At 39.1% G+C, this 14,731-nt stretch overlaps 1 protein-coding gene across 2 annotated transcripts in view; it reads left to right on the top strand.

Moving 5' to 3' along the window:
* The window catches only part of LOC116711717 (partitioning defective 3 homolog), a 396,764-nt gene that overhangs the window by 160,370 nt on the left and 221,663 nt on the right, over positions 1-14,731 (top strand). For both annotated transcript variants that reach the window (XM_032551185.1, XM_032551184.1), the window contains 5 exons: positions 1,391-1,516; positions 5,742-5,969; positions 6,923-7,122; positions 10,533-10,672; positions 10,910-11,038. In XM_032551185.1, the coding sequence (XP_032407076.1) occupies positions 1,391-1,516; positions 5,742-5,969; positions 6,923-7,122; positions 10,533-10,672; positions 10,910-11,038 (823 nt within the window). The remainder of the gene's footprint in view (positions 1-1,390; positions 1,517-5,741; positions 5,970-6,922; positions 7,123-10,532; positions 10,673-10,909; positions 11,039-14,731) is intronic.

Here is a 14,731-nt window from a genome sequence, read left to right as displayed (position 1 = left end):
GAACACATATAAAGAACTGCAAAGGAAAAGACAGACAGGAGCTGAGAATCAAGTTCCAGCTGCAGCGTCTTTCCAGATCTCAATAAAATTCTGTTTTTACTCAAGCCTAAAATATGGATGGTATAATTTTTCTGTCAACAAGTAGGGGTAAAAGTGTCCTTGTTAGTTTATTTACATATTCAAAACACATACTTTTTTCATTTTGTCCCATTACAACAAACATGACCCTTTTTTTTTTTAGAAGTTATGTGATACACTGACACAAAGTGTGTAGTTGTGAAGAGGAACAGAAATTCTAATTTATTTATTTTTTTACTTAAAGCGATTCTTGCGTTTTGTATTCCGATCTCCTTACTCTGATCTCCCTAAATAAAATGCTAAACCTTTCAGCCTGCATGCTAACTGCTATGTATGATGTGTGAACTGAACACAGCATCAAGCCGAACATGTTTCTCCACTGTACAAAATGGTGGTGGGAGAGTCACACTTTCAAACTGAAGGAACAAAGAGGCAGTTAAGAGTAGATGGAAAAACGGAGGTGAGCTGAATACAGAACAATCATGGAAGAAAACCTGTTTGACGCTGCAGGGGATGTGAGACAGAGGTAAAACTTCACCTTCCAGCAAAACAACAAACATCCAACCAGAGAGGAAATTGGGCAATTTATTCATTATTAAACATATAGCTTAAGGATAGAGACATGTAAGATATGTGTTAAAAATCATCACCTTCAGAAAATAAAGTCTCTTTTTTTTTGCCTTAATTTCCTTTTTGCAAAAAAGAGGTGGTGACATTTTTGCCAAAACCATTTTTGGAAAAAATGACGTAGGCCATTATGTTAGGAAGGTGACGAAATGCAAGTCCACACACATTCTCAATCTGATTTTTTGATTTATTTTTATTTTTTTTGAGAAGGCGGGGGGCGAAAACAGGGTGAAAAATTCAATATCTCAATGTATCATGTTACAGTCGTAACCCAAAACACCTGAGACCATTTTCACAGCTAAACGTTGTGCTACAAAATGTTGATTCAGCATGCGTCACTCATTTCAAAACCAGAGAGCAAAAAATCCCAATAAAATACATTAAAGTTCTTTGGAAAAAATTCAGTCAGGCATTAAAGATAAGATTAATAATAATAATAATTCACAAACACAAAAACCTGCAGTATTTCTGCTATTAACATAAATTTGTCTTAAAATATTGAAAATCTCCATTACATACCTTTAACTAATTAACGTTTTGACTTGTGTGTGCTATTGCTCTGACATAGGTTGATTCAGCTGCAAAATCTGTTGACTTGCATTTTATAATCTCCATAGTTTTCCCCCCCCTCTTAATATTGAAAGGATATCCATTAAGTACTAATCTGTAATGTGCTCATTTGCAGGACTCAGGGCTTGCTGGTGAAACGCTTGGAGCCTGGAGGAAAAGCTGAGCACGAGCGTCTCTTCCAGGAAAACGACTGCATCGTCAGGATTAATCAGGGAGACATTCGCAACCTGCGCTTCGAACAGTAAGCTGCTGATAGCGACGGGCGCAGCCTGCATTTAGTGCAGCAGCACACAGGACGAATGCTCACTGGCTTTAATTAGCGCTCGCGACCTCTTAATTGTCGAGTTCCGAACACTTTTCTCTTCCCCCCGTTTTATCAGAGCTGTTCTGCCTTCAAATGTTTTAACACACATCTTCATTATCATCATCCTGTAGCAGGTGAGTGAACTGCATCGCTGTCGAACAGCACAATGCAAAACCGCGGTAAAGCTGGAGATATTGCCGACTTGTTGGACCCGCTGTAATGGCTCTCGTTGACCTGCAGTGCCTCGGCGCTGCTTTGGCCTCTGATCTAACACCGCCCGTATTCTCCTCTGGATCCATTTCCAGCCATTCATTGCTGACCTTCATTTCCTAAAGTGGGAGGAAGATATAAGGCTGGCACTCCTCCACTTCCATTTACCCAAAGCCACCTTCGCTCTCACTCACACTAGGCTCAATGTGTGGACTCACATACTTAAACTTGTGCTGACACACGGATTCAATGACACCGAGGAGCTCGGCGTCCTTGGGGTTCACTTCTCTATTTCTTCTCAGAAGCCAATGGAATAGATTTTTGTCTAATGAAGGCTAAGGTGTAGGAGATTTTACAACTTTAATTGTACAGAAAGAGAATATTCATAACAACTGCATTGCTACCAAGATTATAGACCAAGACTGTCTGAAGACACCTTTATGGAAGAGTGGTACGAAGAACGGACTTACTGAAAGGAAGCCTTACAAACTCTCCCTTAAATTTTCTATGTGAAACAAGGTGAAGAAACTGAAGTTGCTGGCAACAAAATAATACATTGTGTTACCAAGAGAAACAGGGAAACTGCTTAGAGTTGATGGGGAGCTAAATACAGGAGGATCTTAGAAAGAAACCTGTAAAGGTTCTCCCAAACTTTATCTGAAGCGTCGAAACTGGCTTTTATCGAGGAAGTCACATTACAAAAGTGGCACCATCTTGTCTTCCTCCCCTTCTCAACACCAGACCTGAAAAGCTTTGTGCGATGTGTTGTGTGATTGGTCAGAAGTTAGTCGGCATGTTTTATGCAGAAATGCAACGTTGATGTTGGTATTTCGCTTAAACTAGTCCTTAAACTAGACATGCCTCCTGTATCTGCAGGAGTGAATACTTTTGTGAACTATTTGAGAGCCTTCAGACTACAAAAAAAATGTAGTCTGACTATGTTCAGACAGGAAGTCTCCAGTTCCGATTCTTTTTTTTTTTTTGCCAAAATTAAATTTTTTGTGTATATGTTCATGCTACTAAATGATGCTATTGCAATCAGTCTTCTGTGTGAACGGTTTACGTTCCCAAAACGACTGGCATGTGGAGAAGAACATTGATGTCACACAACAAAGCTCTGTTTATCTACATAATAATGAATGCCGAAGTCCATGGATCTTTTTTAAATAGCTTAGAGCTTAGACAGAAGAACGTACAACTTGGCGCACTGACCCTTTGTGGAGCACTGACTGCAACTTCTATAGAGACGTTTATTGGGATACGTGGTCAGACCAGGAGCGGTGGTCTGTGAAGTGCTACAGTGACGCAGACTTCTTTCAGAAGTTCTGAATTATGATTTTCAGCCATTGTTTACGTCCAGATTTACCACATCTGGCTTCTCACGTCAATGACAAAAGTCAGACAAAATGCGACATGATTGTTCAGACTACAGAAAGAGCAGTTCAAAGTTGGTAGCAACATAACCCAACAGACATTCAACTTTCATTGCAGTGAAAGGTGGTTCTACAAAATCTTAAACGCTATTGTTAGTCCCTCCAGACTTGCTCTACTGTGAAAGAGGCTTAAATAAACCAAATCCTCAAGACACTCATGTTACGCAGCATCCCATCCAATCACCGACATGCCCGTGTTTTGGGTGATTCTGCATGAAAACGAGACAATGGAGCTAAACTTTCCTCCCCTGCTCCGTCTGCCCCTCCCAGCTCTGTCATGATTGCGTGCCACAGAGAGTGACAATTTAAAGTGATAGTCTAATCTTCTTGGATTGTTTTGCATGGGTAAATATTTTGAGGAGCTTAATCTAACTGAATGTAATGATGCATTGATGGGGGTAATTTATTATTCAATCAGGCTCTCGCAGAGGTTGATTGCTAGAGCGACGGCAGCGTATATGAACATGTGAGAACATTTGGATATAAACACATGCGTTATGCGCACACGCAGGCACACCCCTACTTATCCAGCCATCAGCACTCAGTGTGAGTTTGTGACTGATTTTTGTAAATTACCATAAGAATAAAGATGCGAGAGAGTCCAAATCCTGCAGAAGAGGCTTTGGTGATGCATTCAGGCGTTTGCCTTTGTGACACTGCGTGAATAAAGAACTCATAGCATTTTTAAGCACTTGTAATTACGGCAGGTTAGGTATGGTGTTGCTGTCGAGGTTGTGGGCGGTCTAAATATCTGCATTCAGTCATCAAATTATGCTTCTGGCCCCCTGTGCCAATGCTTGGCTCTTTCCTAAGTTCCTTTTCTAAACACTTTTGTGTTTTATGATGCTGTAACCTGAAACTTCTGCTTATTTAAAATGGTAAACAGATTGTTAAATAGAGCTTTTCTAGTCACATCAACCACTGAAAATGTTTTTACAATAAGCATCCTAATTTTCATAAACTCATACACAAATCAGTAGGCAACATCAAGTTAAGTGTCTTGCCCAAGGGAACATCTGTCTGACATAGCGAAACCTGGATTTGAACCCACAATTTTCCCAATGCACGCCAACTACTTTTAAAAAAATTACAAACAAATCCAATGAACCTTACACAGTTATTCCGATAAACCATCCATCCATCTACAGAAGTTGAAAGATTTTACAAATGTAGAATAACTCATCATTCAGTCTCTAAATCAAAGGATTTTATGTGATATACACACACAAAGGTTTTGAGCATGAAATCGAATGAAATATTATACTTTCCGATTTTTTTTTTACACATAAAAATCGGAAGTGTGCTTTACATAGAAGTTTTGCCGCATGATTTTCCCACTATTGCTATAAACAGTAATATTGTTTTTTATGAGGTCATTATCAGGTAACATATATTGATAATGATATAATAATGCAAGTTTCCCCCTTCAACAGTAATACATTTTAATTTTGTAGAGAACACTTGACTCTGGAAGTGGAAGATATTTTAAATAACCAAAACAAAACATGGCAACCAAAACCAAAAATAAAATGGATTATTTGTCAAAGTGAAAATTTTAATTTTAATTTTGTGATTAATTTATTGCTTTTTGCTTACTTTGTCTCTTACAAGCCATACTTTAAAAGTGAGGTTTTTGCTTTATTTCAGCAAAGTCTTGATTCTTACCCCTCTTTTATAAAGGGTTGTGAATAAACAGAGTGATGACTTGCCCTTAAAAAGTCTTAATTTCATATATCTAAAATGAATGCCTTAAAATGTCTTGAATTTATTTTTAAAAATGTAAGTTGACCTCAAATGCGTTAGTCATAGGGCTGACATTTTGTCGTGGCATTTAGTCTCTATAGTTGCTAATGTACTCTTGCTACACTTTTAGCTAGCTGGCTTTTTTATTTTGCATCTAGCATGGGTAAGTGCAAATTTATCACCAGTTGACTGGACAATGTTCGTTTTTACTACTGACTCACTTTTGTTACCAACTCATACGATGGTAGGTGCATGCTGTGCAAGAAATGTTTAAGCTTACTTATCTCACCGATCATGCTTTGTGTCCACCTGTGTGTTTCTATTGTGACATTTTGTTTGCAAAGAACAATTTGTGCTTGCTTACTCGGCAGTTTTATTTTCTGCACATCCTCCGCCGTGCACAATTCATCTTCTCTGCTCAGTTTGTTGAGCCAGTGCGTGTCCTCTCAACTCAGAGACTCACGCAGATTATAAAGTGGAACTCTCATTCGAGTGAACTTTGAACAGAGGGAATTCTGGGTAATCATTCATCACTGATGCACTCTTCACCCAGCATGTGCTGATGCTGGTTATTACAGATAATGTAATGTCTTCTACTGCTATATAAAAGTCCCCCCCCCCACCCGTGATTAGCTGTGCTACTCTCAACTCTCTGCATCACTCTTCAACATACAACACACTGCAGCTTTCTCTGTATATCTCTATATATCAGCAAAGCCTAACTGTACCTCCTATCATGTTAAAGTTAATTTATTTCTGTCTTCCTCTTCTTCCAGAGCTCAGAACATTTTCAGGCAGGCGATGGGTTGCCCGGTCATTCTTTTCCATGTGGTTCCTGCCTCCATGAAGAGACAATATGAAATGCTTTCGGCCCAGAACGAGCTCAGTTCACCCCAGTCAACGAGGGTCCGCTTTAGCCAAGACTCCCAGCATCCAGGGGACCGGTCGATTCTGGATGCAGGGACGTCGTCCAGATCTAGGCAACAAGAGGCCGTCCACCTCGAGTGAGTCTTACACTTAATTCAATGCACATAAGTGTGACACCCAGAATGGAATTAAATGCAACACTCTAATAAAAAATGTTCGTTACACTCTCTGTAGATCTAATTGCGATGAATTATCGCCGATTTCATTGCAACAGTTACTGGCTGTCCAACAATGTCTTAATACCGAATCCATCCAAGTTAAAATGTGCTATGTTAAAACAGAAAAGTCATATTTTTAACCCGGGACATCTTGTTGAAAGACTAGTTCAGAATTTTATATGGGGTTAAACGTGCTTAATATTTTCCCAGCAGCCGTTAACTCTCTCAACTTTTGCATTTTAGTGTAAATCCAGGTCCGGTCTGTCCCGGAGGCGGAGGCTAATGGCTCCGATCACAAATATGCCTCTGTACTTTAGACAAACTGTGTTTAATGAATCATTTAACCATCATAACATTTTCATTTTATGGTCATTTTACGGTCATTTTCTGAGAAGTCGATGATTATACACATGAGAAACATGGAGGAACCAAAACACGCATAGTGTTTCTGTTTGGAGTTACTGTCTGATATAAAAGTAAAATGCTGTACAAAGCAAGAACTTTATAGCAGGTTAAGTGAATACTGTTAAATACTTTACTTTTTGCTACTTTGATCAGAAGCAATTTAAATGTTGGGTCCTCTGGTTCTACAGTTTATACAGAAAAATCAATGGCGTCCTGCGTTATTGCACACAAAATAATTGTTTTCTGTGTAGGCTGTAGAGACAGGAACTTCAAAAATATTTTACAAGATAGGCGTTATGCAATGGAAACATGTCAATCGCAACTTGAACAGAAATGTGAACATTAGCCTTGTCACCTTTGTTTTCCACATCTTTGTTGAAAAGTTTTCCTTTCCTTTGATCAATAATTCACTAGAAATTGTTTAATGGTTTTCACCGACAGAAATAAACTTTGTGTTCCTCCTGCAGTCACCAAGGTCCTCTGGCAGGAAGCACCCCAGAACCAAGTCGGCGGTATGCCACCTTACCCCATGCCGTACCTCACCTCATAATCTCCAGGACTCCCTCAGCGCCTTCCCCCTCCCTGCAGCGCAGAATAAGCACAACTCCGTCCAACAGCTCCTACCTAAAGAAAAAAGGACGCAGCTTCAACATCCAGCTGAAGAAAGGTAAGATCTGACTGAATGACTGGATAAAAGTGTGTTTGTTTTTAGTTCAATACCTGCAAATTGTTACATTGCACACCTGCAGACTACATACCAATCTGTAATAGTTAGCTATTAAGCTATTATGATTAACTAGTAGTTGACTGTTATCCGAGGCTGATCAATTCAGTTTGATCAACCTCGTCTTAAAGTGAACCGGTGTAGAGGTGGCATGCCCTTGCCGCCTCTCCTCCTCTTTGCTTCTTTGTATGTTGGACGTAATGAGCAGATGTTTAGCTGAAAGCTGGAAGAGTCTGGAGTGCAGTGAGCTTCAGGGAATTGTGCAGCAGTGGGGGCAACAGTGGCAGATAAATGGGGCAAACTCGAGGGAATGAAGTTGCAAGCTGCTCTAATATGTTTGGCGAGGAATTCTGACTACTGCCAGCCCAGTTCATTGGCAAACTCCTTTATTTGTTTTAACATTATAAACTTTCTCTGCCTTTTCCCCCCCGCAAAAATAAGTGTAATTTAAGCATGTGAGGGGCACAGTGGTGAAACGGCACCGGTCTATTTTTTAGCAACCCTATAAATACAAAGCCTAAAATATAGTTTATTTATTCAGGACTTCACTGAATTTAACTGGCTCCACTGTAAACTCACAGCCACGTCCAAAAGCATAACTAAAAACAAATTCTAGCCAACGTGTTATTGTATCAGAAAAATTGTAGAAACATGCCCAGAAATCATTTTGACATCTCCATTTAATTACCACCAGACTTTCTCTCTGCTAATGCGCTTTCAGACCGGGCCGTGGCAGTTTTGTTGTTGACTCGATGTAATTGTTGTGATTCAGCCTAAGTGGCTCCGAGTTCCAAGTGGCAGGAGCAGATCTTGAATGGCACATTAACAAGAGTGCCCTAATCAAATACTTCTGTTGAAAACAACATACGCAGCCCATTACGTCGTTGTCATGTCCCCCAGCCTCTCCTCGTGTTTGCTGTTTAATTGGCTTATTGGAGCCAGGATTTCTAACTAATCTAGAAAGGGATACAATTACTTTTATCCTGGTCTTCTATTACCCAAAAATGAAGACGTCAGTGGTTAATTACTGAAGGCCTATTAGTGATGTATTCTCCTAATTGCCTGATTGGGCCATTAATGACAGTATCTACTGATGGAGACAGGAGTTTGATTCTGTTCATTAAGCTGCGTCTTGGGCTGGGAGGAAGTAGGAACGTGGATGATTAGAGTAAAAAAATCACAACAAAGAATTTCATGTTGAAGTTTGAAAAGAAAGAAGTTTCCACACACTCACTGTCAACAAGAGTGTTGTTAATATTGACTTTTAAAAAAAAAAAATTTTTCAAATTGACCCTTTGTAGAAAATAATTTAAGGCAACATTGAGATGCAGCTTCCTCTTACTTGTTGCATTAAGCTAACAAATAAGAGAGTAGGGGTTGCAGCTCAGGTGTTTAAATTTAAAATAAAATCACACAGATACATTGTGTAAAGCATTGCACACTTTACATAAATAATTTCTTAACAAAAATACAAGTCACACAGAAGAGATCACTTTACATCAGAAAAGTTCAGTTCTCCAAGGTCCAAATGTGCTTGAAAATAGAACAAAACTAAAGTTATGTTTACATGAAACTGCATGTACTTTCGGATGTTGATTGGGGAAAAGTTTTACATTTAGATGGTGCCAGTTACACACTTTGAGTCAGTTGTAGTTGTCATGCCAGGCCACTAGATGACACTGTGATTTTAGCATCTCGTTGAACATGTGTTCGCTTTTGACCCTTTGCTTTTACCTCATTTTAAACAGAAACCCATGTCCCAGGAACAAAGTACTAATGTAACACATATACTCCTTATCAGAAAATATGCTAAGCTGAACAGGTTAAGTAGCACAACACAGCACAATGCTATCTGCCAGAGTTTTTGTTTTTATCTTCTCGTGCATGCGTAGAATAAACCCTACAGTCGTGTATTCTGTGCATGTTCACTTAATGGTATAGAAAAGTTTCACTCTGAAACCTCGTTTTGAAAGTGCTGGTGTCGTGTAAAAAAAAAAAATGCTACAGTTGTTTGTACGGATGTTTATACGGGTCTTTTGGGATCCGTATAAACGGTGCCTAAAAAGATTTTAAATGTTACGGATGTTTTTCACCTTCATTTCTGCAAAGCTCCCCTGATTTTTGAAAGCTAATAGGTTATTCCTGCCTAGATTAGTGACTTACAAATACTTCGTATGGCTCATCAATGTAAGCATAACACACAAGTTGTTTTGTGAAAGTGGTGTTTGACTTGTACGACCATAGAAGTTTTCTCTGGAGAGCATTTGACTTGACATCCTTTGTTCAACCCACTTTGCACGGTGACACCAGCGTTCTGGCTGTTTCTTGTTTATGACAGTCTGTGGCCTATATAATCATTCCACTGTAAAGACATGCGTATATAATAACTCCAGCTATGGAGTGAAATATTTGAAACCACATTACCTTTTCGTTCCAAAATACCAAAAGCTGCATTTATTTGCTTTACTTTTAAGTGCTGAAAAATGTCCCTAATGAGACAAACTTCTCACAGTAACTATGTGACCTTGCATTAAAAGTTGAGCAGTCATGAAGACAAACTGCATATTTGATGCCCGGCATAAATAATGACAGCTATTTCGGTCTGCTCAGTTATCACGACGCGCTGATGGAGAGATCAGAGAGCGTCATTATCCTCAACAGCTCAACTTTCCGACTCCATAAGCAATCTCTTTACCCTTCTGCAAGTTTGTTTGCGTGAAGGAGTCGGGAGGAAAGTTGCCGTCCTCGTTTGTTTCTCCTGGTGTTCCTTGTTCATCACCTCATCACTGTCAGCAAGCTGACAGACAGATCGACAGACTGCCGGAGAGACACATGGGGGGGGAAAAGTAGGTCATGATGAACTATCAGAGGTGCTGACAGCTCTGTGAAATGAGCAGCTAGTTTGACACGAATACTAATCACTGCTGTTTGAAAAGCCTCGACTGAACCAACGTAACGCAACTTGCCAACCAGACTGCCAGAAATACGCAGCAAGGTTGGTCTTTAGAGACTTCTTACCGTCTCTCTGATCACACTGACTGATTAATCAAGATTGAGATTGAATTGAGACCAGAGAGAGATTTTACCCTTTTTTCCAGACTAAATGTGTCTGTACGTTTAACAAATTTTAAAGGCTGGCCTGTAAACCTAAAGACACAGCAAATAGCAACAAGATGGAAATGCACAGCAGTAAACAATTATCAATAAAATATCAACCGATATTGAAAAATAAGTCATATTGACCAATACTTATGTTAGTGCCGACATATCGTGGATCCCTAAAACATATTTCCCATTTTTCATGTTTTTCATTACGTTTCTGTGTTGTTGTTTTTTTTTCTCTATCTGACCAGGTCCAGAGGGTCTCGGTTTCAGTATCACCTCCAGAGACGTCCCTATTGGAGGAAGTGCTCCCATTTACATCAAAAACATTCTCCCTCGAGGCGCTGCCATCCAAGATGGACGACTGAAAGCTGGAGACCGGCTGTTGGAGGTAAAGCAGGGCTTTCAACCAATCTATAATCTTTTTGTAGAGTTTGTGGAGTGTTAAAAGACTAATTGTCTGTGATTTATGCAGTTATACTCCAGCTCTCTTTAGGATATCATTAGTTAGAACAATATTCAGATTTTCAGCTAAACTAAATCATCTGAGTAACACCACAATGCAGATTCCTGCTGTGTTTGTAAAGCCTGGGTCGTGTTAGTGACTGTTGGACATGTTGTTGTGCAGGTTAGTGGAGTAGACCTGAATGGAAAGAGCCAGGAGGAAGTGGTAGCCCTGCTTCGAGCCACACCCATGGACGGGACGGTGAACCTGTTGGTGCTTCGTCAGGAGGACCTACTTCTGCCACGAGAAGTGGTCAGTACCATTCTGGACTCTCGCTTTATGAAAAGCAGACATTCTATCTATATTTACCAGATTTTGATTACAAATTTTCTACAGCATATCTGTGCTGATTCAATCAGTCCTATGCAATCAGCTGGTAAATGGATTTAAAACCTCAAATATGGATCCTGTATTCTGTCTGGACTTGTATAACTTTGACTCTTACTGATGCTCTCTGATATATCTATATATATTTTTTTACGTTTTATGGTTGAAATCTTTGTGTAATTCTTTTAGCGTAATCAAGTGAAATAGCTCTTTTTGTCACTTGCTATAATAACTTATGAAGTGCAGGCTGCCTTGAAATTGCTTTTTACAGTTTTTTCAGTTGCTTGCTATTCACAGATTTTTCTCTTTACAGATTTTCAGAAGTATTGTGGATGCCCAGTTTCACTCCTTTTTAGGATCTTTTAACAGTCCTAATTTCTGCTTCCAAATTGCAGACAAAAAAATATGTACCTTTTGCGGCTTTGATGAGAAACGGCAAGTTTCTGATCTATAAAGACCCAGACGTTATTAAAAAGAAAGTACACCTGCATTAAATTTTACGCATTAGGACATAATAAATATAATTTGGTCTTTACCAGCTTAAATTATTTTTAAACCTAAACTCAAACAACAACAACACACTACATTCAACTCTGTCATTTGTTATTTATCAAACTGTGTGGGGACCTCTAAATGTCACACAAAGCTTGAACACAATTAATAGGAGTGTTTTTTATGGACAGTGAACTTAACTGTGTCCACAACATTCATTCTGAAGATTATTTCTAAAGGTTACTGGTGCTAAAGATGGATTTAAAAGGTATTAAATCATGAGGTGCTGTTTGTTATTGCATCAAAATTTTCCCTTTATTTTCCTTTTTATAAAGAATGACATGGTAGATTCTGCTTTGTTTTGTACATTTAAAGTCACAGAATGTAACTTTTACAAAAATATGTTTTTTTTTTACATATTTGTTTAAACTGTCACCATGTTGTGACATTATAATTTGAGACAGATAATCTGCAAAGAATGAGCTCCTCCACCTTCTCCCAGTGCTACTTTTGCCATCTGAAGAAATTTCTCCGCTCCCAACCAAAAACAACCAATCAGGAAAAAGATGCTGCAGCCTCTTTTAATATCATGATTTTACATAGCATTTTTTTTAAAATAATACAAAGCTTTTCTGTATCTACCTTAAAACAGCAGCATATAACTGTTATAAAACATGTTTTTTTTTTTAATTTTTGTTAAAACTAAAGCTACGTCATTGACAGTATGGACAGATGGTCTTTCTTCATTCTCTATTAACCAATCAGAGCCACAAGGAGGGTCTTAGCGCTTAGTCAGTCATCTTCATGCTAAATGCGCTAAAGGCGCTAAACTTACCGCCTCAGAAAGCATGTTTATCGGCTGTCATCGGTGGTTATGCTAACTAGCCTTAGCATTCGTAACAGTCTAACAGCAGCGTGTACGCGAGTGATTGACAACACTAAGACCCTCCTCCTGCTTTTGATTGTTTTTTTTTGACAGAGCAAGAAGGCAGATCATCTGTCTCACATTATACTGTTATGACATAGGGACAGTTTTAACAAAAGTGGGGAAAAAAGCATGTTTTATAAAAGCTATATGCTGCTGCTAAATACAGGAAAAGTTCTGGATTTTTTTTAATGTGTTATGTAAATTAATAATACTAAAAGAGACTGTGGCATCTTTTTCCTGAGAGTAAACTCAGAACACAATAGAGTCCAGAAGCTGATGGTAAAAGACAGACTTTAGTCTGCACCAAAAATACAACTGCAATTACATTCACATACATTAAACAAGCACCCAGACGCAGACAAACTCACAGACTTGTGCTCAGACACCAGTGCCTGCACACAGGGTGACTTTGGCTGTCGCGAAACAGATGGCAGGGCTGCTGCCCTCGTCCAGCCCGCTCTCAGTGTCTCTGACAGCAGGTGTGGGCTTCACAGCCCCTCAGCAGACCAGGAAGTCCTTTATGCCAACCTCATTTCTGCCCATAAACCTCAGCCTGGCACCCAGGCTCTTAACCCTGCCAAAGAAGCTGTTAAAACTGTACGTTGCTGAAAACTCAAGGCATATTTTACTAAAGAAATGCAACCCGAGTCTTTAGATTTCACAATTTTGTTTTATGAAGAAAGAGCCATATTGCCTCATTCGTATTCAATATGCTACTAATGTTAAATTCTCTGTCTTTTAGCGGTTCGTAATGGCTTCTTCTCTGTTGCTTTCCAAAACACATATTACTTTACTTTTATATGGACCAAACTAATTCATGCAGTGGTTCTTGACAGTACCTGACAAATGCTGCAGGGGTGACTAAAATGCCGTGGCAACTGTGGCTTCAGATCATTAGTAAAGTAGTAGAAATTGTTGGCTGGATTTTGTTCACTTCTCAGAAAATGTTTTTCATCATTAATATTTTGACCAGCATGATAGTAAGTATGAATTTTTGGTGGATCATTTTCTGCTGAGATTAAGTAGTTTTTTTTTTTACTCATGTAACATTTGTTTTGACTCAGAGCCGTCATATCTTTTTCAGTAGCAATATCACAGAAATTCAGAATTTTTTTTCTTTCTGGTAAAAAAAAAATAATAATAAAAAATTTATAAGGAGGTTGATGTTTTGACTGTGACAGTAATTACTAATAAAGCATGATAGAAAAGCATAGCGGGTAATTACCTCCTGTCCCAGAAATTGCGGATAGATGAATATGTGTATGCTCTGCAGATCAGTTGCTCAGATCCACATGAATGTAAGCACATAGATGAACATTTAGTGGCTGTCATTCATCCAATTGCCTCAGTGACAAGCTGATGATGTTTTGAATTGCGGTTTGAATGATGTACACACTCACGCCTACACACACACACAGTAGGTCTTTCTGTCTTCATCGGGACTTTGTATTGACTTCCATACATTTTCTACTCATTTCCATAGCCTAACCTTAAAACTAACCATTACCAGTACATGCTTAATCCTAAATCTAACCTAAACTCAATTCAAACTAACCCCTAACCCTAAGGCAGCACTTCTATTTATTAGACCATTGGAGAAGGGGGTCCTCACAATGTGGTGCTTGTTGGATCAATGGGCCTTACAAAGTATCAAATACCGTACAAGACTACGCACACACATCCATGCACTCACACACCACTGCCAGTATATTCCTAAACCCAAACTTAACCAAAACTTCATTCACACCGTATCTGTAGAGACCTAACCAATAAACCGCAGAAGGGATTCCGCCGCATTAGGGCCAGGCTTTGGCCGCTTCGTATTTATAAAGTTAGTGAATATGCTAGAGAAGGTCTTAAATAGATTAGCTAAATGAGTACACACACCCGCACGCGCAGACAGATGGGTTGACAGCAGTAAAAAGCAGGTCTTTTTGTGTGGTTGACATTTTCCCACTGATGTTTGATATTGGTGTCATAAATCCCACACATCCCCTTTTGTTTGGCTGTTCCATTACACGTTCACTACACCATCTCCCTAGGGAATTAATTTATTCTCCCAGCATGTTTGCATCGCATCCTTAATTAACACGGTCAGAGTGTGTTTTGACATGCTTTCGGAGGCAACAGCAACAGCTCTCAATAGCTTTCAATAAACATGTACTTTCAGGGAAGAGAAAAGGTTAAATGGTAATTGA

Source organism: Xiphophorus hellerii, chromosome 21 (assembly GCF_003331165.1).
Source record: "Xiphophorus hellerii strain 12219 chromosome 21, Xiphophorus_hellerii-4.1, whole genome shotgun sequence".
NCBI lineage: Eukaryota > Metazoa > Chordata > Actinopteri > Cyprinodontiformes > Poeciliidae > Xiphophorus > Xiphophorus hellerii.
This window is presented reverse-complemented; position numbering and strand designations above follow the sequence as displayed.